Source organism: Lynx rufus, unplaced genomic scaffold (genome assembly GCF_022079265.1).
Source record: "Lynx rufus isolate CCGP_SWC_20201006 ecotype Redwood Valley unplaced genomic scaffold, mLynRuf1.p SCAF_18, whole genome shotgun sequence".
In the NCBI taxonomy this organism is placed as follows: Eukaryota; Metazoa; Chordata; class Mammalia; order Carnivora; family Felidae; genus Lynx; species Lynx rufus.
In genome coordinates this window covers 29187053-29210714 of record NW_025814832.1, presented here as the reverse complement: position 1 = coordinate 29210714, position 23662 = coordinate 29187053, and the positions used below count along the sequence as shown (strand labels likewise).

Below are 23662 nucleotides of genomic sequence, written 5' to 3'. Positions count from 1 at the left end.
CAGCTGGTAAGGGGACTGGAGCAGGCGGCCATCTGTCCATGTTTGTGACGGTGACAGGAGCAGCCTTCCCCATTCTGGTGAGCTGGGGGCCCTGGCTGCCAAGGAAACCGTTTGAGAACACAAAGCACCAGGAGCAAGGGGGCCCCACCCGGAAAAACAACATCCTGGCTGCTGGGGCAGAAGCAGAGCTGGAAGGAGGGGCTATTTTTAGCTGCTGAGGGAGGCAGGCAGCAGACAGGACTTGTATGGCCTTGCTGTCTGGCTGCATAACTCACCCATTGTCCCGTCTGACCTTGGGCTAGCGCCGGAGAGGCCTCAGTCTGCCCCTGTCCTCCAGGCATGGAGGTTCACCTGGACCAAGGAGAACCCAGGGAGGAGGGCCTGGCCTGGAGACAGGCCTCCTGGCTCCAGGAACAAGCTGAACTCAAATATTCTCTGGGAGCTAGCTGAACTCGGAATGGATATCCAGGACCAGGCTGAAGGTCCTGGGGTGGCAGTGGGGCACTGGACCTTCCTGGGAGAGAAGCAAATAGTCTGCGGGGGCTTCGGGTCTGGGTCTCCCCGGCGCGGAGCCCTGTTCCGGCCACAGGGCTGGGTGGGTGTGGAGAGGTGAGGCGGATTCCGGAGGAGGACAGAGACCCCTTTATTGTAGAAGTTCTCGCCTCCAGCCACACCCTGGGGCCTTCTCAGCCACAAGCCTCCCGGACTGAGAAGGTGGGTGTGTGTGAAAGAGGCTCTAGGTCTCAAACGTTCTTGCCCACACCCAGGAGCGGTGCCCTGCTCTGGGTAGTGTGCTGTCTGTGTTTAACCCTGGGCACAGACACCACGGGCAGGGCCAGGATCGAGCTGTGGCTTCAAGGGATGAAAATAGCTGGCGAGAACCAGGCCACAAAGCCCTCAGGCAGCCAGAATGACTGGGGGGGGGGGTCGGCCCCCCTCAGAAGAAGCCACCTCTAGCTGCCCCTGCCCAGAACTAGGGAGTCGGCTGCCCCTCCTGCTGGGCCAGGGCTCTCCCCACCAACAGGAACACTGGCCCCTTGCCATTCAAGACCAGCTCTCGAAAGATGAAAAGTCCTAGGAATTCTCGGTGGGTGGAGAGAAGGATAGAGAAAGGAGTCATTCATTCAACACATGTTTATTCAGCACCTATTATGTGCCAGGCACTGTCCTAGGAACGTGGAAAAAGAAGGGTTGGGGTAGCCTGGATCTGTCCCAGCTCTGGCTTTCTGTCCCAGAAACAAGGCCCATAGGGAGACAGGGTCTGAGGGCACTTCCAGGGGCCTGGGGGGAAGGCCAAGTATACGGAAGGTGAGGCCTCCAGGGAGGAGAAGCCTGGGGATGTGGGGGACCCCAAGGTGCGTTCACTGGGGCAAGATGGGGGTGCAGAGAAGCAAGCTTCCCAGGAGCTGGGACACGGCAGGAGGCCCCACGCCCCCCTGCATCACCTCCTCTTCAGCACAGATATGCAGGATTTCTTCAGGGGCCCCATCTGCAGATGGGCGTCCACACTCTCCAGGAAGAAGGCAGGCTTTAGCCTGCGAGTGAAGAGCCCTGCAAAATGGCTGTCCAGGCGGCTTTGGAAGGGGTCAATGGAGGAGGACAGGGAGCTGCTCCGGCGGGCCCGGGAGGCCTTCAACCTCCGAAGAAGGTTCATCTTGCCATCCCGCACAGCATAGAAGGCCAGGGCTCGGTCGGCATATTCTAGGCAGATCCCGACGGTGGGCGAGAACGGGTGGGGCAGGGGCGCCTCCAGCCCATGGAACCAGACGGAGAAGCTGCGTCCGTTCCACTGCAGGCAGCAGGAGTGGGCGTTGCGGCCGAGCCGGCCCCGGTCATAGGGCTCTTGTGGGGAGAAGTCTTCGGCCATGACCCCCACGCTGACCCAGCCTTCAATGATCTCTACCTCCCAATAGTAGGTGCCCCGGTCCAGGGCACCCTCACCCAGCACCTGCTCGCAGTGGGTGAAGCGAGTGGGTGACTCGGGGTAGTTGATGGGACACAGCACCCTCTTTACACCTTTCGTTCCAAACAGCTGCAGGTACTTGTCTGCCGTGTCGCTGTCCAGGTCCACGATGTAGGCAACTGCTCCCATGGATGGGAGAGAGACGCAGGGCTCAGGGCCAGGCTCAGGTGGGACAGCCCCTCCCCTAGGCGCGCACCTCCCCTCCTTAGCAGCCAGCGCGACTCAGCCCTGCTACAGAGCACCGAGAGTGAGCTGACCTAGTTCACCCTAAGAATGAGGGAGGAGAGTCCAAGCCTTCCTGTGCTAGAGCCCAGCCCAGCAGCCTCGCGAGGGCCCAGTGTGAGCAGAGGGGAGAGCCCAGGTGTCTACTTACACTTGAGGAAGTAGTCCCTGGGAGCCTCACTCTCCAAGTGGTTGGTGCTATCGGGGTCTTGGGACTCAGCATCGGCTGCAGAAGAGGAGACAGTGGGGGAGGGGTTCTCCCCAGCTGTTGGTGGCTGGGCAGCTGTGCCAGGTGCTCCCCCTCTGAACCTGGGACCGAAATCCCTCTCCCTTTCCTTCCTCCCAGCATCCCAAGCTCCCTGGGGACAGGCACGCCCCCCAAATATGGCAGGCACTCTGTGTTCCCCGAGCAAGCCAGGTCCCCGGGGTCGGGCCCCCTGCTCCACCTCCTCCCTGCCCAGGCCTCAGCCACTAGAGGGCAGGCCAGAAGTCCCCTCAACCCCCCAGGCTGTGTGTGGCCAAAGGGGCAGACTGGTCATCCCTGCGCGGTGGCCCCACTCACTGGTAGGAGTTGGGTCCCCACCCTGCACCAGGCACAACACTGTTTCCGTCCTCCGCTCCTGAATGGGTATCAGGCCTGGGGGCCTGGGTGGGGACGCTGGGGCAGGGTGAATCACTCGGGGGGCGTGGGGCACCCACCTTCTGTGCCCAGCCCTCGCAGCTGCTCCCACTGGCTGGCACAGGTGGCCGTTAGCAGCTCTCTCACCGCCCGCACGGCTTGGGATGATCTGGTGAAGCTGAGCTCCCTCGGGGGGCCGGGCCCAGGGCCGCACCCCTCCTCCAGGGCCAGCCTGAGTGCCAGGAGCTCCTGCGGCAAATCCAAATCCGTGACTATTAAGGCCCTGCTGGCTACAGCGCCTCTGGCCGGGATGAGACAGCCCTGCCGGGAGGACGGCGCAGCCCTGGAAGCCTCTCTCTCAGCTTCTTGCTGACCCCCCCAACCCCCCCTCCCCCGTGCCCTCTCAGGCCCGGAAGAGCTGCGCTCACCTGCAGGAAGCTGACTGAGTCGGCTTCAGGGACCTGACTGAGGTTGTGGCGGGCCCGGCTGAGCCTGCTGCGCTGTTCCTCCTGCCGCCGCAGGTCCCCCTGGGAGCGGCCCAGCATGGTGGCCTCGCCCTCCTCGATGAAGCCCAGCACCTCCGTCTGGAACCCCTGCAGGATGGCTGCAGCCTCGGCGAACAGCCGGCTCACCCTCTCCCGCTCTGCTGCGGCGGCGCTCTGCACAGGGCCACACAGAGGCCAACGATGAGGGCGAGGAGAGCGTTATCCTGGCCCCATCCTTCCCGGACCCCACCTTCCCACCCTGCCCTCTAGTGGGGACAGAGGGACTGGCCAGAGCTGCCCCGGACCTATGCTAGCCCAGGGGAGCGGCTCATGCTCAGCGGGGCCAGGCAAGTCCGCGAGCACCGGCTTGTTTGGAGAGGACCACCCCATGCCGCGAGCTCGCACTGCCAGCAGCCTGCTTTAGGACTGCATGGGGACCGGGTTAGGGTGGGGGCTGACCTTGATGAGGGCCACCGTGCGCCGGGACTGTGCAATGCAGGCGCCCAGCTCATCCATGCGGTCCTCCACAGCACTCAGGACTTTGGACTGCTCGGCCTGTGGAAGACATCCTTAATTAGCACGTGGGCTGGCAGAGGCCGCAGGCCCACACTGGGGCACCAGGCCTTACCAAGGGGGAGAAGAGAGATGACCCGAGAGTGGTATCTGTGCATGGGGGGGGGGGGGAGGGGACGCTGAGAGTGGCTAGGATACCCCATAATAATGCCAGAGGTGCCTCAAGCCCAACTGGTGCCATTCCCAAATGCCCGCGGAAAGCACAGGCTGGCTGGCTTGTGTCCCCTCTTTGACCAGTGGGCAAGTACAGGGCCATCCGGGCTCCTCAGTGTCGCTCACACTCACTGGAGAACTTCCTTCAGTGAGGAAGGCACAGAGAAAGAGAGCAGGGTAGGTGCTGCAGGAGAGGGCACTCAGCTGTCTTGGGGATCACGATCCCCAAAGAGTCTGTGCCCCCAATCCAGGCCTAAAAAATGGGGATTCCGGGCAAGTCCCCTGGGTCTTATGAGTCACTGCTCCAGGCAGGAGAGACGGAAAATCCCAAGGCCAGAGGCGCCAAGACCGGGCTGGAAGCCAAAGGAAACTGGGGGCGGAGGTAGCGGACCCATCGCGGCGCACATGCTCACACCACGGGCCCCCGGAACAGCTGGACAAGAGCGGTCTGTGTGCTCGGTCCACCCTCCGCCACACTCCTGTCGCCTGCCACACCCATCTAAACCCGGTGCCTCAGCCCAGGGCAAATCTGAGCTCGGACCGGCAAGGACCCGGCCTGGCGCAACAGCCGCACTTCCAGAATGGGCCGGCCGGGACCGCGCGGGCCTGGCTCTGCTCCCTCCTGCCTTAGATCCCCATCGGCCCAGGCCCGGGCTTCAGGCCCCCTGCTTCCCCTTCGTGTTCTTTTCGCGTTCACACTGGGCCCCCACAACCCCCATTCCCGTCTCTAGCAGAACGTTCCACAGCGACTGGACGGATGACAGTGTCAGTACTGGAAACAGACGGCAAAGAGCCTCAGGTTAGAGGAGGACATTAAGACCCTACCGGGAAAAGGGGTGGGTGGGGGGTGGGATCCAGGGCCCTCGGCGGGCTCGCGCGGCCCTCACCCGCCCCGGCGCGCCCCCGGTGCCCGTGCCCACCTCCTGGAGCGCGCGCTCCTGCTCCAGCGGCACGAGCTCGTGGCCCTGGTGCTCCTGGGCGGCGCAGGCCTCGCACAGGCACATGCGCTCCGCACGGCAGTAGCGCTCGAGCGGCCGCAGGTGGCGCGGGCACAGGCTCTCCTCCAGCCGGCGCAGCGGCGGCACTAGGCGGTGTCCGCGCAGCGCGGGGCTGCGCTCGTGCGGGCCCAAGTGCGCCGGGCAGAAGGAGGCGAGGCAGGAGAGGCAGGAGAGCGCGGCAGGCAGGGCGGCGCCCTCGGGGCACGCGTCGCAGCGCACCGGCTCTTCGCCACCGGGCCAGGGCTCGGGCGCGCAGGGAGCCGAAGGCTCCGGGGCGCTGGGCGGGGCGCTGGGCGACGCGGGCTCCGGGGCCGAGGCCGAGGCCGGGGCCGGGCCGGAGCCGGGCCCGGGCGCGGAGCCCGAGCCCTGGCGGAGCTGCAGCAGCTCGGACAGCGTGTGGTTCTTGCGGAGCTGCAGGCCGTCGGGGAAGGGCTCCTGGCACAGCGGGCAGCGGGCCGCGCCTCCGGGCCCGCCGGCGCCACCCGCGCCGCGGTGCGGCCAGAGCGCGCCCAGGCAGGCGAGGCAGAAGTTGTGGCCGCAGGGCAGCGTCACCGGCTCCCGGAGCGGCTCCAGGCAGATGGGGCAGCTGAAGGGCCCGCTGCCGTCCATAGCTCCGCGGCCGCCCGGGCACCGCCTGTTCTGCTCCCGCCTGGGAGGGACCCGGCCGGTCCGCGCTGCGGCGCCGCCCCCTGGGACCCAGGCCAAGGGTCCAGCCCCCTCCCGTCCCGGGCTCGGACCGCCCCCCAACGCCGCAGACCCGCCCGCGGGTCCCCGGACACAGGGCCCTGGCCTAGACTGCGCGGGCAGTCTTCGGCCCCGTGTGACCCCGCGGGGCTCCTGGGCGATCGCCCCTCCTGGTCGGAAGGGAGGGCGGCGGCGGGCAGAGAATGCGAGGGGGGCACCCTGGAAGGAAGCGGGGAAGGAGTTCACGCCTCCATTACCCCTCAACTCCCCCCAGGGCCAGGCCCCCTGGCTCCAGAGGGGTCTGGCGTTCCCACCGGACCAGCCAGCCCCTTCCCGCTCCAGACCTTCTCCGAGGCACTTGTTAGCAAAATTTCTGAGCTGCTGACTACAGAGAAAATGAACTGCTGATGTGTGCGTGTATTTGCCCCTTAGCGACTCTATTTACCCCTTGTGGGGAACTTGGGCTTTTCTAAACCTGAAAGGGGAAGTTGAGGTGACCCTCCGAGTCGCTTGTCTGCGGGAATCCAGTTCCCCTCCAGGGGACCCCCCGCGGGCAATTTGGTGTGCCTGGGATTAGGGGTGTCGGGACATTTGAGCCTTGCACTTCATGGTGTTTTAAATAAAACGGCAACAAATTAAAGTAGCACTGGCTTATAACCCAAAGTATAAAATAAACATCCATGAGTTCATACTGATATAAATAAATGACTGGGTAAATAAATGGAGGAGCATAGACAGATTTCCCATTCAGAATTCTAAATAATTTTTGTAGATACTCCAACATGGAGTGTAGCTTCCCACTCCAGTGTGGGCTGGGCATAGTGACTTTTTTTCGAAGGGAGCGAAAGAGTCACTTTACAGTAGTGAAGCCTGGCGAGCGTGACCTCGTTAGGTGATCAAGGTCACCACCAACGGTGATAAGTCATATTGATAGTAAGTACCCTTGATGATATGGTCTTTCTCCCCAAAACCCATAACCCAGTCCGATCATGATTAAAACATCACACAAATCCCAGTGGAGGGACAGTCTACAGCATACCTAACCAATACTCCTCGAAACCTTCAAGATCATCAAAAAAGGGCAAAAACAAACAAAAAATGGGGAGAGGTCAAAGTCTGAGAAACTGTCCTAGCCATGAGGAGCCTAAGGAGATGTGATGAGTAAATATTATGTGTATTCTGGATGCACTCCTGAGAGACAAAAAGGACATTAGGGAAAACTTAAAGGGATTTGAATAAATTATGGAATATAGTTAATAAAATGTATCAATATTGGCTCTTAATTATGACAAATGCACCATAGTCATGTAAGATGTCAATAAAAGGGGAAATTGGGAGTGAGGTATTTGGGAACTCTGAGTTCAACCTTTGCAACTTTTTAGTAAACTTACAACTATCCTAAAATTTAAAGTTCATTAAAAATAATTGAGGGGTGCCTGTGGCTCAGTTGGTTAAGCATCTGACTCTTGATTTCGGCTCAGGTCATGATCTCACAGTTGTGGGATCGAGCTCTGGGCCAGGCTCTGTGCTGACAGTATGGTGTCTGCTTGGGATTCTCTCTCTCTCTCTGCCTCTCTCCCTCAACTTGTGCCCTCTCTCTCTCTCAAAAAAAAAAAAGTATATATATATATATATAATAATTGAGACAATTCTTCCTACTCCCCCACCAGGTTCCCTGTTGGCAAGAGTCCAAAGTGGAAGGAATAAAGGGGTGAGGGGCATTCCATTCAGAAGTGGGGCTTAACCTTTCTCATCATGCCAGGGCCCCTCTCGAAGCCTGGTGCAGCCCTTTCCAAACTAATGCTTAAAAAAATTTTTTTTTAATGTTTATTCATTTTTGTGAGAGAGAGACACAGCGTGAGTGGGGGAGGAGCAGAGAGAGAGGAAGACACAGGATCTGAAGCAGGCTCCAGGCTCTGAGCTCTTAGCACAGAGTCCAATGTGGGGCTCGAACCCATGAACTGTGAGATCATGACCTGAGCAGGTGTCAGACGCTTAACTGACTGAACCACCCAGGCGCCCCTCCAAAGTAATGCTTTTAAAAATGCATAGGAGTTCATGGAAATCAATTACACTGAAGTATACGTACAATAAGAAAGTTAATTTGTGGGGCACCTGGGTGGCTCAGTTGGCTAAGCGAACGACTCTTGATTTTGGCTCAAGTCATGATCTCACGGTTTTGTGAGCTTGAGCCCCGCGTTGAACTCAGTGCTGACAGCGTGGAGCCTGCTTGGGATTCTCTCTCTCTCTCTCTCTCTCTCTCTCTCTGCCCCACCCCTGCTCATGCTGTCTCTCTCTCAAAATAAAAAAATAAACTAAAAAACACCCCCAAACCCCAAATTTGTGTTAAAGTTGTATATGTGTTTAACACAATAAATGACAACATCCGATGGAGGCCTAACAATTAATATATATATTTCAAATAGTGATGAACAGAAGTGATATTTCAGGTTCTCTGCCACCACATAATGTGCTTCGAAAATATCTGCTGTTTCTATTGGCAGCAAGTCACAGATACTGTTAATTCCACTATGGTGTGTCGTCTCCATTTGTAATAGAAATGCTAAATTTCAGTTTAGAGAATGGTGAAAATACAGAGAATTTTCTCACCAAGACCCCCAGTTTATGAATGTCTAGTTTAGAAAGATGCTATGCAGAGCCTCCTTACATCTTTCCTGGAAGGAGAGAAGAAAACTAAGATCTATGAAATGTTAAATGAGGGGTGCAATCCTGGGGGACTCACAGGAAGGCGGAGCTCACGGAGGCCCGTGTGGAGGAAGTGGCATCTGAGCTGGGCTTTCATGGGTTGCTAGGACTCGGCCGTGCAACAACTAGGGTGGGAAGAGATCTTCCAGAAGAGGAGTAGCAGAGGGAACCGGCCTGGGTGTGCCCAGTTTGGCAGGAAGGCGGGTAATGAGTTCCATACGTTGGTTTCCACACGGATCACTACTTGATCATGACTGCCGCTTGTTTGCCAAGACCCAGGAACAGTTTGGAGGCTCAGGCATCCGCGCCACCCTGCTCCAGGGCTTGGCGGCCGGGCTGCCTGGGCTTGCCGAGTCCACAGACCCGCCTGGTTCTGGAGGAGTGAGGGGTGCCGCTGGGAGTGTTTATGGACAAGCCCCAGCTAACGTTCCGCTTCCCACCCCCGACCTTGTTCAGGAAGATCTGCTTCCCTAGGAAGGCGTAGAGATGTGATTTGTCTAGATGGTGGTGTTTGAATAATTCATTTCCATTATCGAAGCTTTAAGTTTGTCCCACGTATTCATTCTTTTTGAAACGAATTGGCTCTTAAGGGGAAAAGGTAACTGGCACTTTTGAGGTCTGCAGGAGCATGTTCACACCTGCATCTCACTCTGCCTTTGCGGGAACTATGTCACGAAGAAGGGGAAATGGAATTCCGACAGGTTACACATCTTGCCAGAGGTCATATAGCCAGTCCCGCGGAGCAGGCAGGACCGAAACCGAGAAAGTGCAACCTGAAAATAATCCTAAACCTCATATATGAACCCGTTTATCGGGCTGTAGTATTGCTTGGAAGGAAAAAAAAAAAAAAGGTCAAACAGAAACAAAAACAAATGAGCAAAAGCAGTCATTACAAATGGGAGTAATTAGCTAGTCATCCCTAGCCTGGCTTTGCATCTATGAAATTGAAACGGGATCCACGCCATGTCCCACGGTAGCACTTAATGGTGCTGATGTACTTGAAAATGTTTAATTTGTATTTATTTCAAAATAGAGAAAATTTGACAAGCAATTTAATGAGGCGTATAACAAAAGCTGGGACTTCTGTGTCCCACCTGCTGCAGATTCTTGCTCCCATAGACCACCAGTGTCAACTTTTACCTGTTACTTTTAGCATTTGCCTCCTCATCCCTAAAGCACATGCTCACAGGCCTTGAACATCTGCGTGCATGTTTGTGCTCCAGTTTCTGGAGACTTAAATTCTTTATCACTTCTCTTTTGTGTTGAATTCTTTGTTGCTTGGGTCCCAGGTCTTCTATCCCCTTCATTCATTTACCTCTTTATTTTTGGGAAGTACACGTCCTGGGGGCTTCCTGAGAATAGATGCGAAAGTGCCTGCTAAGGTCTTTGCTCAAGCTTTGACACTGACAGTTTGGCTGGGTATGGAACTCTAGAATGGGAAATCCTTTGCCCTCAGAAAGCCTGGCTCCATTGTCTTCTAGTTGCCAATCCCATGTTACCATGCTACTCCCTCCCATGCTACAGTCACCATGCTGCTCCCTCCCATCCCTTCCTGCCTGGGGATGAGCAGCCTCCAATCTGACTCCCCCAATTCTCCTGGCACTGAAGGCCCTGGTCTTTTAAAAATCTCTCCTGTCCCCCTGCCCTGCCCCTTTCTGTTTATGTGCCCATCCTCCTGATTCTGCCTCACAGAAGCCCAGAAACTGGAGGCGTGGGGCACATATGCTGGAAAAACCCACAGGCTAATCAAACGTGTCCCCTTTACAAACGTTACACCCCAAAGTCCGTGCTCTTTTCCCTCTCTCCCAATGCATTTTTCCTGGAGAGGAGACAGACTTCCGCCAGAATCACATGGACCAAGGGAACTCCATTGGAAGCAGCTTTCCAACAGATTCGTAAATGCTTGCCCCACACCTCCTAGGGAAGCACAGTCTTCAAAAATGGCAGCGGCATCTCATTGTATGTAAATAAAGGTTAAGTCACAATAAAGAACACTCCCAAGGAACAACATGGAAAGAACTAACAACCTGATAAAAAGTAGTATCATAGAATAAAGACCCCAAACACTTCCCCCACAGAAACGGAAGGAGGCCGTTCTTCCTTTCTCTCACCTTCTCAGAGTGTGGACACAGCCCATCGGACACACGTGCTGGGGCTTTTGGTTGTGGGGGTGGGGGTGGGGGGAGGATGGTTACAATCTGTACAAGGTAGGGGGATGGGGGGGGCGGCAGCCGGTGATGCCAGCCACTTGGCCAGCCCAATCCTGCTTCCTCTTCTGCTGGGTCTCTCAGCATCTGTCAACCCTGCTGTACAGCAAGGTGACCGCCTGGCGTCATTCCTGTCAGGCTGCCCAGTGCGAAAGCGCCCCCCTCAGGTTTGGCAAGTCCCCAACGTAGGAGTCTCACTAGAAGCCCCTTGCCCAGGTTGTACCAATCAGAAGCCTGGCCCTGCCCTTGAACAGAGAGCCACAGGCTGGGGAAGCAGCTGCACGATGGAGTGTGCGACCCTCGCAGCAGCTGGCATCAGGTTACAAGGTAGGAGGGAGATCTCATTTTTACAAATACAGAAATACTTTGTATTTTTTTGGAGTGTGTGTTTCAGCATGTGTTATCCTTAAAAAATTTTTATTGTGAAATATTTACACACGAGCATATGAAACATATACGCACAGCGTAAGATGTGATAAAGCAAACATCCTTGTAACCACCACCCAGATCAAGAAGCAGAATGTTTTAAGTAATAAAATGACAGTTGCCTTGGGTCCCAGCAACCCTACTTCCAGAAACACAAACAAATAAATGTCCAGGGATCCTTCGGGGAAGCACCTTCTGAGTAGGAAAAACAGAAGCAAAGGAAGCCAGCACTGTTCTGTTGCGTATACGTATCAGTGCGCTTAATCCCCACACCCTGTGTTGGGATGACGGGGGCTGAGGCTGCGCCCAGATGGCGGGGGCGAGGAGGGAATAGTCGGCCTGACTCCAGGTTGATACATTTTGGCCTTCTGTGTAAAAAGAAAATCTTCCAGTGCTAGTTACTTTTCCATTGAGGAACTCCACTGAGAATTTAGCCTACATTCGTAGCCATGGATACGGCCAAAGCTTCCTGCTCAAAAATATTCACCGTGGCCAAATTTTTACAGCCCCAAATAAAACAACATGAATGTCCCATACAGGTTCCCCGGGGCTACCCAAAAGCAGAGCATTCTCACGAAATCGTTCACGAGCAGAAACGGCACGCGGCAGACTACCCCTGGCTTTCGCAAATTTGAGGTTCTGCCACTCTGCTGTATGAAAAACCTACCTTAGTACCTGTTTTCAGGTAACTGAAGAAAGCCGAAACCATGCTAATATAGGTCTTTTATAACAGAAGTGGAGGGGCACCTGGGTGGCTCCGTCGGTTGAGCGTCCGACTTCGGCTCAGGTCGTGATCTTGCAGATCACAGGCTCGAGCCCCGCGTTGGGCTCTGTGCTGACAGCTCGGAGACTGCTTCGGATTCTGTGTCTCCCTTGCTCTCTGACCCTCCCCCGTTCATGCTGTCTCAAAAATAAATAAACATTAGGGGCGCCTGGGTGGGTCAGGCAGTTAAGCGTCTGACTTCGGCTCAGGTCATGATCTCGAGGTCCATGAGTTCAAGCCCCGCGTCAGGCTCTGTGCTGACACCTCAGAGCCTGAAGCCTGTTTCAGATTCTGTGTCTCTCTTTCTCTCTGACCCTCCCCCGTTCATGCTCTGTCTCTCTCTGTCTCAAAAATAAATAAATGCTAATAAGTAAATAAATAAATAAATAAATATTAAAAATAAAATAAAATAGAAAAATTACAAAGACTGTTTATATGGTAATCATTCAGGGAAAAATTTTAATACCGTGAAAAATGCTTGTGCTGAGTAAAAAAGGCAAAAAAACACCCCACCCCAATTGTTTACAAAATGTAATCACAAGGATATACAAAAGAGACTAAGATATGCCAAAATGTTACGAGAAGAGAAGGAGGTAAAAATCGCTTTTCTCTAGGTTTTCTCCAGGAATTGGTTGTGCTTTGCCCCCCACCCCCACCCCCAGGCCCCGTCCCTTTGGTCTACATCACATTCAAGGGAGGTGAGCTGCAGCGAAGTGTGTTGTTGTGCCTCCTGTGCGGCGAGGTCTGGACCGCACACACTCTCCAGCAGGAACAGGGGCCCATGGGCGCCACACTAGCCTCTGAGGCCCAGGCAGCACCTCAGCTGGGCCCCGCGGCCTCTTCCTGGAGTCCCGCAGGGAGCTTGGCCTCAGGCCGATGGCACAGGGTCAAAGTCCTACCCTCCAGGAGCCAGAAGACGGGGTAGAGGGGCTGGGTGAAAATGGCGTGGAAGGTATGTAGGGGCTGGGCCTTGGGCTCCAGGCTGTAGAAGGTGAGGCGGCCAGAGGCCAGGTCCAAATCCATGCCCAGGAGCCGCCCGGACACCCCTGGGAGGCGCTGGGCCTCCCCGTTGTGCCAGGCCTGGGCCCTGTCCTCCTGAACACAGAGCCCCCAGGAGCTAGGCCCACGCCCAATGTTGTCTGTGTGGGGCCCCTGCTTGTGCCGTGAAAGTTCTGGATAGGCGACGCCCAGAGTCACTGAGTGATTAGACGTGCGCACCTCCCAGTAGTGTCGACCGTTCCGGAAGCCCTGGGCACACTGCACCTGCCACAGCTGGAAGCTGCGTGGCCCGGCCAGGTCCCGGGGCTTGTGACGGTGCTTTACCTGCTGGCCCTGCTGAGACAGGTAGAGGTGGCAATTGGCGCTGTCTGGGTCGAAGGTCAGATTGCGATAATCTGTCAGGGACAGATGGATGGGAGGTGAGCGGGTAGGTGTCTGTCTGCCATTCTGTCCCCGGGGGGAGAAATGGCAACTGAAGCTTCCCCAACGCACACCAAGCGTCTGCCAGGCACACAGCCAGCGGAGCAGGCACTGGGCACCAGCGCGGGAGTCCGTCCTCGCCACAGCCCTGGGTGGAAACTTCTATCCACCTCATTTCAAAGATGAGGAAACTAAGGGGCGCCTGGGTGGCGCAGTCGGTTAAGCGTCCGACTTCAGCCAGGTCACGATCTCGCGGTCTGGGAGTTCGAGCCCCGCGTCAGGCTCTGGGCTGATGGCTCGGAGCCTGGAGCCTGTTTCCGATTCTGTGTCTCCCTCTCTCTCTGCCCCTCCCCCGTTCATGCTCTGTCTCTCTCTGTCCCAAAAATAAATAAACGTTGAAAAAAAAAAAAAATTAAAAAAAAAAAAAAAAGATGAGGAAACTGAGGCTCCCGGAAGTAACCTAACTTGGTAACAAGTGGAAGAATCATAACTGATCCCAGGTTTGCATGCCCAGAAATCTCCGTATCCCTGTATTGGCTCCACATGTAAGAAGTTTCCATCCTACGACAGGTGTGTGTGGTGGGCACAGACCCAAGGAAGGGCAGGGAACAGACACCCTGGACAGGGCAGTCACAGCACGTGCCCCCTCCACGTACTCACACAGACGCGCACACATGCTCACGTGTACTCACGTGGTGTACACACGGTTGCACAACGCACACACGCCTATGCACACACACCCGTGCCGGTCTCCTTACTCTGCCAGAGTTTCCTCCTCAGTGGGCAAACCGGGCTTGGGACTGGTGCCAGGGGACCTGGGGCCTCTAGGAGGCAAAGAAGTGTTAGGGCAGTGACGGGGAGAGAGCTCATGGGGGGCAGGGCCCTGACCCCACTCCCACCGGCTGTGGGAGGGCCAGCTGGGCCCGGAGGGGTAGAGAGAGATCTGGGGTCAGCCTTACCCACGGGGCCCAAATCAGCAGCCTCAGCCGGTGCCCTGGGGTGGCTCCCCTCATCCAGGAGGAGACCATACAGCCGGCTCAGTGACTCCACGCCAGGCAGCTGCTGCTCTTCGTCCCACTGCAGAGGAGCCAGGGGCCCAAGAGGGCCTGGGGGTGCCAGGAGCTGTGATTCCTGAGCCCCAGGGACAGTTGCAGTAAGCCTGTGCACGAGGTGCAGGGTCGCTGGTCGACCTGTGCAGGGTCAGCCAGCGACCTGTGCACGAGGTGCACCTGTCGCCCCGAGACCCGGTACCTGGAGGAAGGTCTGGTCATCCAACCGCTCCAGGAGGTCCCGGACCCTGCGGTCGTAGTGAGCCAGGGCTTCCAGGTGGCCCCGCAGTCGCCGTTCTTCATCCTGGGCCTGCGTTAGTGCCTGTGTCTTGGCCACCTCGATGTCCGTCAGTGCCAAGGTCCGCCGCGTCTCCAGGGCCTGCAGCAGGCAGCTGAATTTGCTGGAGACCACGGAGGCCAGGGTGCAGGCCGAGCTCTGAGTGGGCAAAGGAGTCACCTAGGGTGGCTGGGGCCAAGGCTGCCCCCTGGACTGCGGGGTGGTGTGGGGAGCCAGGGCCCCTGGAACTGTTCTTCCCCCCCCCACCCCCGCTCAGCCCCTCCCTCCCTGCTGCCAGGAGGCATTTCCAAGGTGGCTCGCACCTGCTACCCAGTGTCCCAGGGATCCATTGGTGGCTGCCCGAAGGGCACGGCATGAGGAGGTAGTGAGGTAGAACAGACGGGCCTCGTACCTGGACCTGGCTGCTTTGCTCCTGCAGTTCCTTTAGCTGGCTCTCAGCCTCGGTGGCCTGCTGCTGGGTGACCTCCAGCATGGCTCTCAGCTGGGCCTGTGGTGCCCACAGTGGGAACAAGTGACAAGAAGAAGCCAGTTAGTCAACAAACATCTGTAGATGCGGGGCGTCCCCTCCCAGGGCCACCCCCAGCAAGGCAGACCAGTGGGCCAGCACACAGAGCACCAGCCTCGGTCTCAGCACCCCAGGGGAACTGGGTTAGTGTCCCAGGGAGATCTGGACAAAGCCCGTTCCCAACCTGGAACAGGGAGGTACACAGGCAGAGCAGAGGCCTTTGGATTTACACCTGACCTCCAGTCCCTCTTGCAAGCTGAGCAACCTGGGGCAGAGCACCCACTGTCTCTGGGCTGTAAACCCACCCCGCACTACCCCCAGGCAATAAATGGTGGGAGCGGTACTTCTGGCTTCGGCTCAAAGCACCAAAGCTATTTGGGAAGTGGGTGGTGTAGTGCATGCACGAGGCAGGTTCCTCCAAATACCGGCCAGTCCTCAGCCCCAGCTCTGGGCATGAGGGGAAGAGGGCACCCCTATTTGCGACTCCTCTGGTACCCTTGAGGGTAGAACATCGTGCTTTCATGGAAACGGGACAAAGCACCATTCCCTGCTCTTGCTCAAGAGCCTGTCTTGCTTCTCCTTCTCTTGGCCACACTTTATGAGGCAGGAACCATCATGATCTCCACTTCAAAGATGAGGAAATGGGACAGAGAAATTGATAATTTGGCCAAAGCCATCAGATCTTCCTAAGCCTGATGCCTGTGTCTTTGTCCAGGCCCCTTGGCCTCCAGCGTTCCATCATATGCTGCATGCAGAAAGGGGAGGGGGGGACCTCTTCTGGTTCCACCAGAGTCTCCCCCAGGGACGGGCATCTGTCCTTCTCACACCCCGCATCACTTCCCTCTAGCAAAACACGGCCCCTTAGGCATGTGTGTGCCACCTGGTGGTACCACCTGCCACTCCCTCCTTGTTGTCATCTGCTGGCCTTCACTGCAAACTTCCGAGCTCAGAGCCTCAGCAGGAGCATTCTATTCTCTGTGACTTCAGCAGCCACAGGGTTTATCCTCCAACACTCCAGCGCTTGGACCCCTGGCGTCCTCACCACTTTCTTCACTCCGTTTCAGCCACTCAGTCCTGGGGCCTCACCCTGAGCCTGTCACCAGCTCCGAAATCTCTATTTCAAGCACCTGTTTTCTCCTTCTATCCAGGACCACAAACATCCCAAAGCCGCCTCCTGCTTAAGCTGTCCGCCCCAGCCTAGGCGCCTAAAGACAGGGCAGGGCACTCCGGTGTCACCTCGCGTTCCCGACGCTCAGTGTCCAGCAGCGCCCGCTCGTGGAGGCGACACTCGTTCACGGTGCATGCGCTGCACACGCAGCGACCCTCCGTGCGACAGAAGAACTCGAGGGGCTGCCCGTGCCGGGGACAGCGCGCGCCCGGCCCGGAGCCGGGGGCCGGGGCGGGGTCGGGGCCGAGAGCCGGAGCGGGGTCGGGATCGGGAGCCGGGGCAGGCCCGGCGCGCATCAACTCGAGCACGCCGGTGAGGGCCACATTGCGGCGCAGCTCGGCGCCGTCGGGGAAGTGCTCCCGGCACTCGGGGCACGCCTTGTCGCGGCAGCCCCACCAGTCCCGGATGCAATCCCCGCAGAAGTTGTGGCCGCAGGGCAGCGTCACCGGCTCCAGGTAGAGCTCCAGGCAGATGGCGCAGGTCAGCTTGTCTTCCAGCTTCTGGGCGTCCATGGCGGTGGCGGCGCCTCGTAGAGCCGGCAGGGGTGGGGCCTCGGCGAGGGGGCGGGGCCTCGGCGAGGGGGCGGGCAGCGCAGGGCGTGGGTGCGGCGGGGAGGAGCCGGGACGCGCCGCGACCGTCGCCTCCCGCACCAGCCGCGCCTCGGCCGTCGCCGCACCGGCCTCCTCCCTTCTGTCGAGGCTCCGAGTCACCCCAGGTGGGAGTTGGGCTCCGGCTCCCGGTGGTTCCACCCTGGGAACTCCATCCCGTTGCTCCAAACCCTCGTTAAGCAGCTCCTGTGTGTGTGTGTGTGGGGGGGGGTGTTGGGGAGCGGCCCCCACCTACAGAGACAAGAACTTTTGGGAACCCCGTTGGGCTTCGGACGCTCCTCCTGCCTGAGGGTCACCACGGAACCCCTTACGGGCCCATCTGAAAACCTGAACAGCAGCTACTTCCCAGCAGCTTTGGCGATTAAATGAGGCTGCGCGGGGTTGTGCCTGGCAGTAAGAGCTCTGGGCACACAGGCTCTCTCCTGATGGGAGGTGCTCTGCTGCCCTTTTCCTTGGGCGGAGTTTCAGGCATTTGCCAGACTGGGGTATCTCCTTTCTCTAGGCCACGCCAAATTTTGGTTCTTTTAAAGTAAACAGCGAGGTGGAAATTTCTGGTCACCAACACAGACCAATCCACAGTGTTTTTTTCATACCCCCTTTTAGTGGAAACCCAAAGCAACCTTCAGCTGGCCTTGGAATCCTCTCTCCGTGTGGGTCCCCTGCTGGGGAGTTCCTTGTTTGCAGATGCAAGCTCTTCTGGAAGAAGAGCTCCCTTTTTATAGAGGTCCCCCTGCAGCTGAGCACAGGAGAGGGGTCCTGGCTCTGACCCACCTGCCCTGGGGCAGTGTGCTGGCCCAGCGTGAGCTGGAGGAGGATTACTTCTGGTTTCTCTAACCAACCTGGCTTAGTTGAGGCAGGATGCCCGCTCACCGCAATGCAGCAAGCATGAGGTCTTCTGTAATACGTGAAGCTCCTCTTCCCGGAAAAGGTGCACTGGTGTCCTCCTGACTGGCTACTTAGGAGAAATAATACTGTAACCAGCCAGTGAGGCTGCAGGGGCTTTCTGGGCCCCAAGCAGGGGTGTGCCAGAGTAGCCGATGCCAGGGTCTGCCCCTGTACTGTGAATTCAACGGCAAGGGGACAATGCTTGGGGCTGGCAAAGCTCTTTCAAGAGGCCTGTGGGAGCAACCAAGCCCCACCGCCTGCCTTCTGTACCTGTCTCTGGCCACTCGATCTCAGGGCCCGACACCCTCGGGAGGTAGAGGTGAGGGGCCACCTCCTGAGGCAGGAGGCGGTTCTCTTTCCATTCGTGAAGCATGACAAATCCATCGTGGGGTTGGAGGAGGGAGCGCTGGCTGCTCCCGAACACAGACTCAGACGAGCTATGGCAAAAATCATCTTTGGGGCACCGCTGGTTAACAGTCTGACTCTTGATTTCAGCTTAGGTCATGATCTTACAGTTCGAGTTCGACGCCAGTGTTGGGCTCTGTGCCCCTCCCCCCTCAAAATAAATAAACAAACTTAAAAAAAAAAATCTTTATTCACATGTCCCACCCCTGCTACCATCTTCGGAGAGCTCTCTTCACTCCCAAACCCTGGGCCTGCTGGCAGGGCCACAGAGGAGCTGCCTCAAGCAGGACCCAGAAGCTGGCCCTGTGGCGCCGTGTCTTTATTGTTCCTGCTGGTGGAGCCTGAGAGGCTTAGTCCACTTTCTGGGGTGGGTGGCACTCTGGTCACTTAGTAGATACCGTAGGTGGGTTCGTGACTGTCCCTGTACCGGTCCAGGTAGCGCAGGGGCTGCCGGTGGGGGAAGCGCTTCTGCTTGGGGTGGTAAGGGGGTGGCCGCACAAACTCAAACACAGGCTCCCGCATGTCTGCGGGAAGAGGGAGTGTGGGTGTGGACTGAGGCAAGCCTGAGCCCCTTCCCCTTGTCTGCTAACCCGGGACTGCCCAGCCAGCCCACCCAAGGTGGCCCTCCCTGGCAGGTCAGGAGAGGTCTGTGAGCTCAGGCCACCGCCCCCCCCCCTCCAGCCCCCACCCCTAGCCCACTCTGGCCTTACCCAGAAGCCGGTGGAAGATGTGGGTGACGGAATCATCCCAGCGGCACTGGAAAAAGGCCAGGCCAGCTGGTGTCATGGCTTCCTGGTGTTTCTTGTAGAAATCAAAAGTGTGGAAGGTCCTTTGGGCAAGCTGATAGCTATAAGAAGATGGGGAGCATTTCAGAGCAGGGAATGAGGCATCAGAGCCCCACACCCCACCTCCAGCCCCACAGGCAATCCTGAGAAGCCCCTTATGGTCTGCACAACTACCCTTCTGCCCGTCTCAAGTGTAAGAGACAGGAGAACTGAGCAGGGCAGACCATTCCTGGGAAGGTGGCCTGAGGCCTGGGTGGCGAGAGGGAATGGGGCCGGGAGAGGGGCTGGATGTGTAGATTACCAGGGTGAGGGCCGGGTGTCCCCAGAGAAGTCAATTAGCTTGTCCTGCTTGAAGAGCAGGAAAGCAAAACGGTGGAAGCCGGAGCCCCGGGCAGGAAAGGGGGGCAGGTAGGGACACGTCTCCTGTCCTTCAGCCACCCTGTTGCCTGGGATGTTGGTTCTGGTGGGAGGAAAAGGATCCATTAACTGACACTCAAGGAAGGCGGCAGCTGGAGTGCTCCCTAGAGGTGCTATCACTCCCTGGGAGGACACCCCCTAACATGACCTTCATCGAACAGTGAAGCAGGAGGCATAGTTCTGTGAACCCTCGGACGGACCGCTCACTTGGAAACAGCAGAGGTTCAGAGGCTGAGGACAAGAGTCCTAGAGATGGTCAACAAGAGGATGAGGTCTAGCGCCCTGTTTATAGGCCATGGGGAGCCGGGGGGGCCACCACGGCCTTTTGGGCTGGACAGCCACACTATCTTTGGGCTGCCCCTGTGTTTCCCGAAGGCTCTGGGGTTTGTCAGGCAGTGTGAGCCCGCTCTGGCACCACAATGGCTACTATACCTCCCCTAGATATAACTCCCTGGAGGGTCCTGCTGTACACGTTGGTAACTGCAGTTAACTAAAAATGGTAGAAACCAGCCTCCCGGGTACTGGTCCCAATTACCCATCAGTCCCAAAGCCGGGGTCAACTGCCTGACCTCTGCCCCCCTGGCTCCAGAGCCAAAGGCCACTGAGAAAACAAAAGGCAGCCCAGCTCGGGCAGCCCCAGCTGCCAGGGGTCTCTCACTGTCCTTTTCGCATCTGATTGTCATAGAACCCCTCAGGGAGGCTAAAGCATGGGGTGGCATCACCCTGGTTTTACACAGGAGGAAATGAGTTCAGGGAGACCAACAGGCCTGTTGGCAACAGCTAAGGCCTAATGCCTGCTTTTTCTTCTGGACCTGTCTTCAGCCAGTGAGTGGATCACAGGGCTCTTGGTGGCATCAGAGAGCGGAGGGGAGGGGCTGCCACCTGCGGTGGGAGGTTAATCCAAAGGTCCACAGTTAATCCTCGGTGGAGCCAAGACTAAAATTCAGGGGCAGCTCTTTCCAGGATGCAGGGCTCCCTCACATGCCTCTGACCATTCCCCCCCCAGGTACTTACACCAGCCAGTGGATGTATTCCGCATCCGGCTCCAGCAGGTGTCCATCTGTACACAAACAGAGCCCACTGACTGAGGGGCCCCACAAGCACCCGGCCCCGCCCCTACTACCCGCCCCCCCCGAGCCCTGGCCCATGGGAGGCGAGGGAGGCAGGAGGCCTGGTGAGCCCCAGACACCTACCCAAATTGGTGAGCAGCAGTGTCCATATGGAACCCTTGTCTGCCTCATAGGTCACCTCTGGGGCCTGGGCAGCCTGGCGGGGAGACAACAGGGAAGGTGTCACCCCCATCAGGGATAGACCGGCTGCGGTAAACAGACCTTTCTGGAGGACAGGAGTCTGAGGGAGCTTGGGGGAAGGGAGAGCCCGCTCTGATTCAAACACCCTTGACAGTCCCTTGAGAGGCAGGTCAGCAGAGAAGCTTGTAGAAGGAACCCTGCAGAGTTGCCTATCCGGCTCTCTATCCAAACCACAAGGTGGCCCTCACATCAACGGACAGAGGCTAGGAGGGCACTCCGAAGACAGGGGGCCAGGAGTCTGCCCAGACAGGGCTTCTTTTTCTTTCATTTTATATTCCTTCTCTGGTGATTATTGTGGTGTTTACCAGGGGATCAAAAGGGGGAAAAGAACAAAACCCCAAATCAGCCTACATAGATGGCATGCTTGTGCCCTTTACCACCATAAAAACTGCCTCTGCAAGTGCTTTCAGCAAGGAGCTGTCTGTGGTCCTGCGGTGGGCTGTCTGTCCACACGGTGCGGGGAGGGGCTCAAGTAAGCAGTACCTCTGTTGGAGTAATCTCGTTGCCGTGGTATACAGGCATCAAGTCGTCCTCCCCCACGGCATAGGCCACGTGCAGGGGGACGCGGGGTACGAAGGTGGCACCATGGAACAGGTCTCGATAGAGGCCGTAGTACTCAGCCAGACGCTGCTTATGATAGGGGCCACAGGTCCTCTCCCACTCGGCCCGCACCGCCTCCAGTGGGATGCGAGCTGGTAAGGAATGATGCTGCTTAGGATGCAGGGTGGGGGGGGGGCCCACTCGGGGGGCCCCCCTACCCTCATGGGGGGAGCTTACCTGTGCGGAGGCGGGCGGCTCGCTCCTCCTCCGGGTTGGCCCGCAGCTCCCGGAGGACCCGTTTCCGCTCCAGCAGCTGTTGGGTCCGGCTGACCTTGGGTGGAGGGAGCCCGATGTCAATCTTGTCTTTGGGATCTGGGGAGGGAAGGTATATATACTGGAGAAAGTGGGAGCAAGTCTCAGTGAAGCTGCCTATCCCTGCCTAGTCTTCCAACTCGCCCAAGCTTTACCCTTTAATTCACGAAACTCAATCAATACTGTGCAGTCTCTTCACAGGCCCGAACAGGGTCCAGGTGCTAAGCAAAGTGGGTTCAACTTGAGACTGCGTTTTCTGATCCCTAAACCAGGTCACCCTGCCTGGGTCATGGGAAATGCGGGTGGATGATCATCCCAATTATGGCTGGGATGACCTTCAAGCCTGTTCACACCTGGACACAGACATGAACCTGAGTTCCTGGTAGGATAATGAGCTGAAGCCAGATAAAGCCTTAAAGAAGCACACTTCTCACACTTTAATGGACACACCTGGGAAGTCTTATTAAAATTCAGATTCTGAATCAGCAGGTCAATGTGAGGCCGGAGATTTCTCCTTTCCTAACAAGCGCCTAGGTAGTGCCTATGCTGCTGGTCTCAGAACACGCTTTGAAAAACACCGGCCCAAATGACTTTCAATCCAATACCTTTTTCCATTTACGTTAGACGGTAACAATAAGTAAGATGCACTGAACCCTCGTCAGAGATGGCATTTCTCTAAAAAAATTCCGATGGACTGCATCCCTTAATTAACAGCAATTTTGTGACACAGACACAACTTTTATTTTACACTGAGGAAAGCGAAGCTCAGGCAAGCCACTCTGAGATGGGGAAAATGAAGGGCTCCATAAAAATCTGCTTTTTGCTCCTTTTCCTGCCTCTTTTAAGTTTATTTATTTATTTTGAGATAGAGACAGAGCGTGTGAGCAGGGGAGGGGCAGAGAGAGGGGAAGAGAGGATCCCAAGCAGGTTCCAAGCTGCCAGAGGAGAGTCCGACCTGGGGGTCGAACCCATGAACCATGAGATCACCTGAGCCGAAATCAACAGTTGGGACGCCTAACCAACCGAACCAAGACGTCCCTGCCTCCACCTCCCCACCCCCCATCCCCCGCTTTTTAATGGAAACTCTACGGCCAACGTGAGGCTTGAACTCTAGACCCTGAGATCAAGAATGGCATGCTCTACCAACTGAGCCAGCCAGGCGCCCCTTCCTGCCTCTATTTTTGCTACGACCTGCATCTCCACTTTACAGATGCCTCTTAATATCCTTTGTAAGAGACATTTCTTTAGATGATATGACATCTAAAGAAGGACCAGGTGAGAATGACAAGATAAATCCATCATATATGTGTATTCCAGACCATCAGCGCTAGACATCTTGAAGCCAAGCTCCCCTGGCTCCAAGGAGTAGCGCTTGCGTCCTCATCTTGGTTCCGGCCGCCGCGCACCTGACTCCTCGCAGAAGTACTCCCGGTACGTCCGCCACCAGTGCGGGTTCCGCGCCTCCTGCTCCGCCCGGCGCCGGTAACGGTCGAAGCTTCGGTACTTCTCCAGCCGCTCCAGGTTGCTCACATCGATGTCCTCGTTGGGCATCGGCCCCGGAGGGGCGGTCCGGCGACTCAGGGCGGCTGCGGGCAGAGTGCGGGACGTGAGGCCAGGGGCGGACGCTGGCTCGAGCTCCGCGGTTTGGTCTTTACGGGGACCTCCAAGAGCCCCCCCACCTCAGACCCCTCACCCGAAGTGCTGAAGCTCCGCCACCTCCGACTTCCATACAGCGCGGCTCGCCACCAGGGAGCCGCCATCTTCCCTGGGACGCGGCAGAGGTGGCCCGAGCAGTGCCTGAGCGCACAGCGGAGGCCCCGCCCCTGGGTTCGCGTCCTGGAAGCCACGCCCCCACCCGGGCCCCAGACTCCTCCTTCCCGGAGGCAAGAGCTCCCTCCTCCGGTGCGGAGGTGGCGGCGGGCGCCCTGCGCCCTGACTCCGGAAGTGCCGGGGGGCCGGCGGGGCGGAGCTGCGCGCGGTCCGGGCCCCTGCCCGCGGCCGGCCACCAGGGGGCGGCAGACCCATAGCTTGCCCCTCTGCGAATGCGGACACCCAGGGTCTCCAGGCCCTGAGGTTTGCGGCTTGCTGGTCGTTGATCAGGCGGCTGGGATTTCTCCATTCGTTCTTACTTTTGAGAAACATGCATGTGGGTGCCCTAGAAC

At 57.6% G+C, this 23662-nt stretch overlaps 3 protein-coding genes across 6 annotated transcripts; all 3 read right to left on the bottom strand.

Annotated features, from left to right (window-relative positions):
• Positions 1–1119: 1119 nt before the first annotated feature.
• Positions 1120–6122, bottom strand: TRIM47 (tripartite motif containing 47). 2 transcript variants are annotated; one of them, XM_047081370.1, is made up of 6 exons: positions 4936–6122; positions 3749–3844; positions 3233–3463; positions 2885–3053; positions 2337–2450; positions 1120–2082 (listed from the first exon to the last, which is right to left on the bottom strand). In XM_047081370.1, exons 1-6 carry the CDS (start codon positions 5620–5622, stop codon positions 1442–1444), a joined length of 1938 nt encoding a protein of 645 aa, XP_046937326.1. In that variant the 5' UTR covers positions 5623–6122; the 3' UTR covers positions 1120–1441. The 2 variants fall into 2 exon arrangements, with proteins under 2 accessions (XP_046937326.1, XP_046937325.1); XM_047081369.1 differs by having other exon boundaries at positions 2337–2411; positions 4936–6121.
• A 6107-nt stretch (positions 6123–12229) lies between these two features.
• Positions 12230–16772, bottom strand: TRIM65 (tripartite motif containing 65). Of its 3 annotated transcripts, XM_047081368.1 has the most exons (6): positions 16307–16772; positions 14957–15052; positions 14470–14703; positions 14178–14349; positions 13977–14042; positions 12230–13193 (listed from the first exon to the last, which is right to left on the bottom strand). In XM_047081368.1, the coding sequence occupies exons 1-6, from the start codon at positions 16748–16750 to the stop codon at positions 12619–12621; spliced, it is 1587 nt and encodes a 528-aa protein (XP_046937324.1). In that variant the 5' UTR covers positions 16751–16772; the 3' UTR covers positions 12230–12618. The 3 variants fall into 3 exon arrangements, with proteins under 3 accessions (XP_046937324.1, XP_046937322.1, XP_046937323.1); XM_047081366.1 differs by having other exon boundaries at positions 13977–14349; XM_047081367.1 differs by having other exon boundaries at positions 13977–14349; positions 14470–14646.
• Positions 16773–18307: 1535 nt separating this feature from the next.
• MRPL38 (mitochondrial ribosomal protein L38) lies at positions 18308–23289 on the bottom strand. Its single transcript, XM_047081365.1, has 9 exons — positions 23194–23289; positions 22907–23086; positions 21426–21560; positions 21132–21340; positions 20532–20604; positions 20353–20398; positions 19223–19381; positions 18847–18983; positions 18308–18660 (listed from the first exon to the last, which is right to left on the bottom strand). Exons 1-9 carry the CDS (start codon positions 23258–23260, stop codon positions 18524–18526), a joined length of 1143 nt encoding a protein of 380 aa, XP_046937321.1. The 5' UTR covers positions 23261–23289; the 3' UTR covers positions 18308–18523.
• Between the last annotated feature and the right edge of the window lie 373 nt (positions 23290–23662).

Excerpts from the sequence above, each read along its gene's own strand:
- TRIM47 (XM_047081370.1), bottom strand. The coding sequence starts at position 5,622 with ATGGACGGCAGCGGGCCCTTCAGCTGCCCCATCTGCCTGGAGCCGCTC. Across the intron at positions 3,845-4,935 it reads AGGAGCGCGCGCTCCAGGAG|GCCGAGCAGTCCAAAGTCCT; the intron begins GTGGGCACGGGC and ends TGTCTTCCACAG. Across the intron at positions 2,083-2,336 it reads CAGGGACTACTTCCTCAAGT|TTGCCTACATCGTGGACCTG; the intron begins GTAAGTAGACAC and ends CCATGGGAGCAG.
- TRIM65 (XM_047081366.1), bottom strand. The coding sequence starts at position 16,750 with ATGGACGCCCAGAAGCTGGAAGACAAGCTGACCTGCGCCATCTGCCTG. Across the intron at positions 15,053-16,306 it reads CTGAGCGTCGGGAACGCGAG|GCCCAGCTGAGAGCCATGCT; the intron begins GTGACACCGGAG and ends TGGGCACCACAG. Across the intron at positions 14,704-14,956 it reads AGCAAAGCAGCCAGGTCCAG|AGCTCGGCCTGCACCCTGGC; the intron begins GTACGAGGCCCG and ends TTGCCCACTCAG.
- MRPL38 (XM_047081365.1), bottom strand. The coding sequence starts at position 23,260 with ATGGCGGCTCCCTGGTGGCGAGCCGCGCTGTATGGAAGTCGGAGGTGG. Across the intron at positions 20,399-20,531 it reads ACTGCTGCTCACCAATTTGG|ATGGACACCTGCTGGAGCCG; the intron begins GTAGGTGTCTGG and ends GTTTGTGTACAG. Across the intron at positions 18,984-19,222 it reads GACACCCGGCCCTCACCCTG|CTATCAGCTTGCCCAAAGGA; the intron begins GTAATCTACACA and ends ATCTTCTTATAG.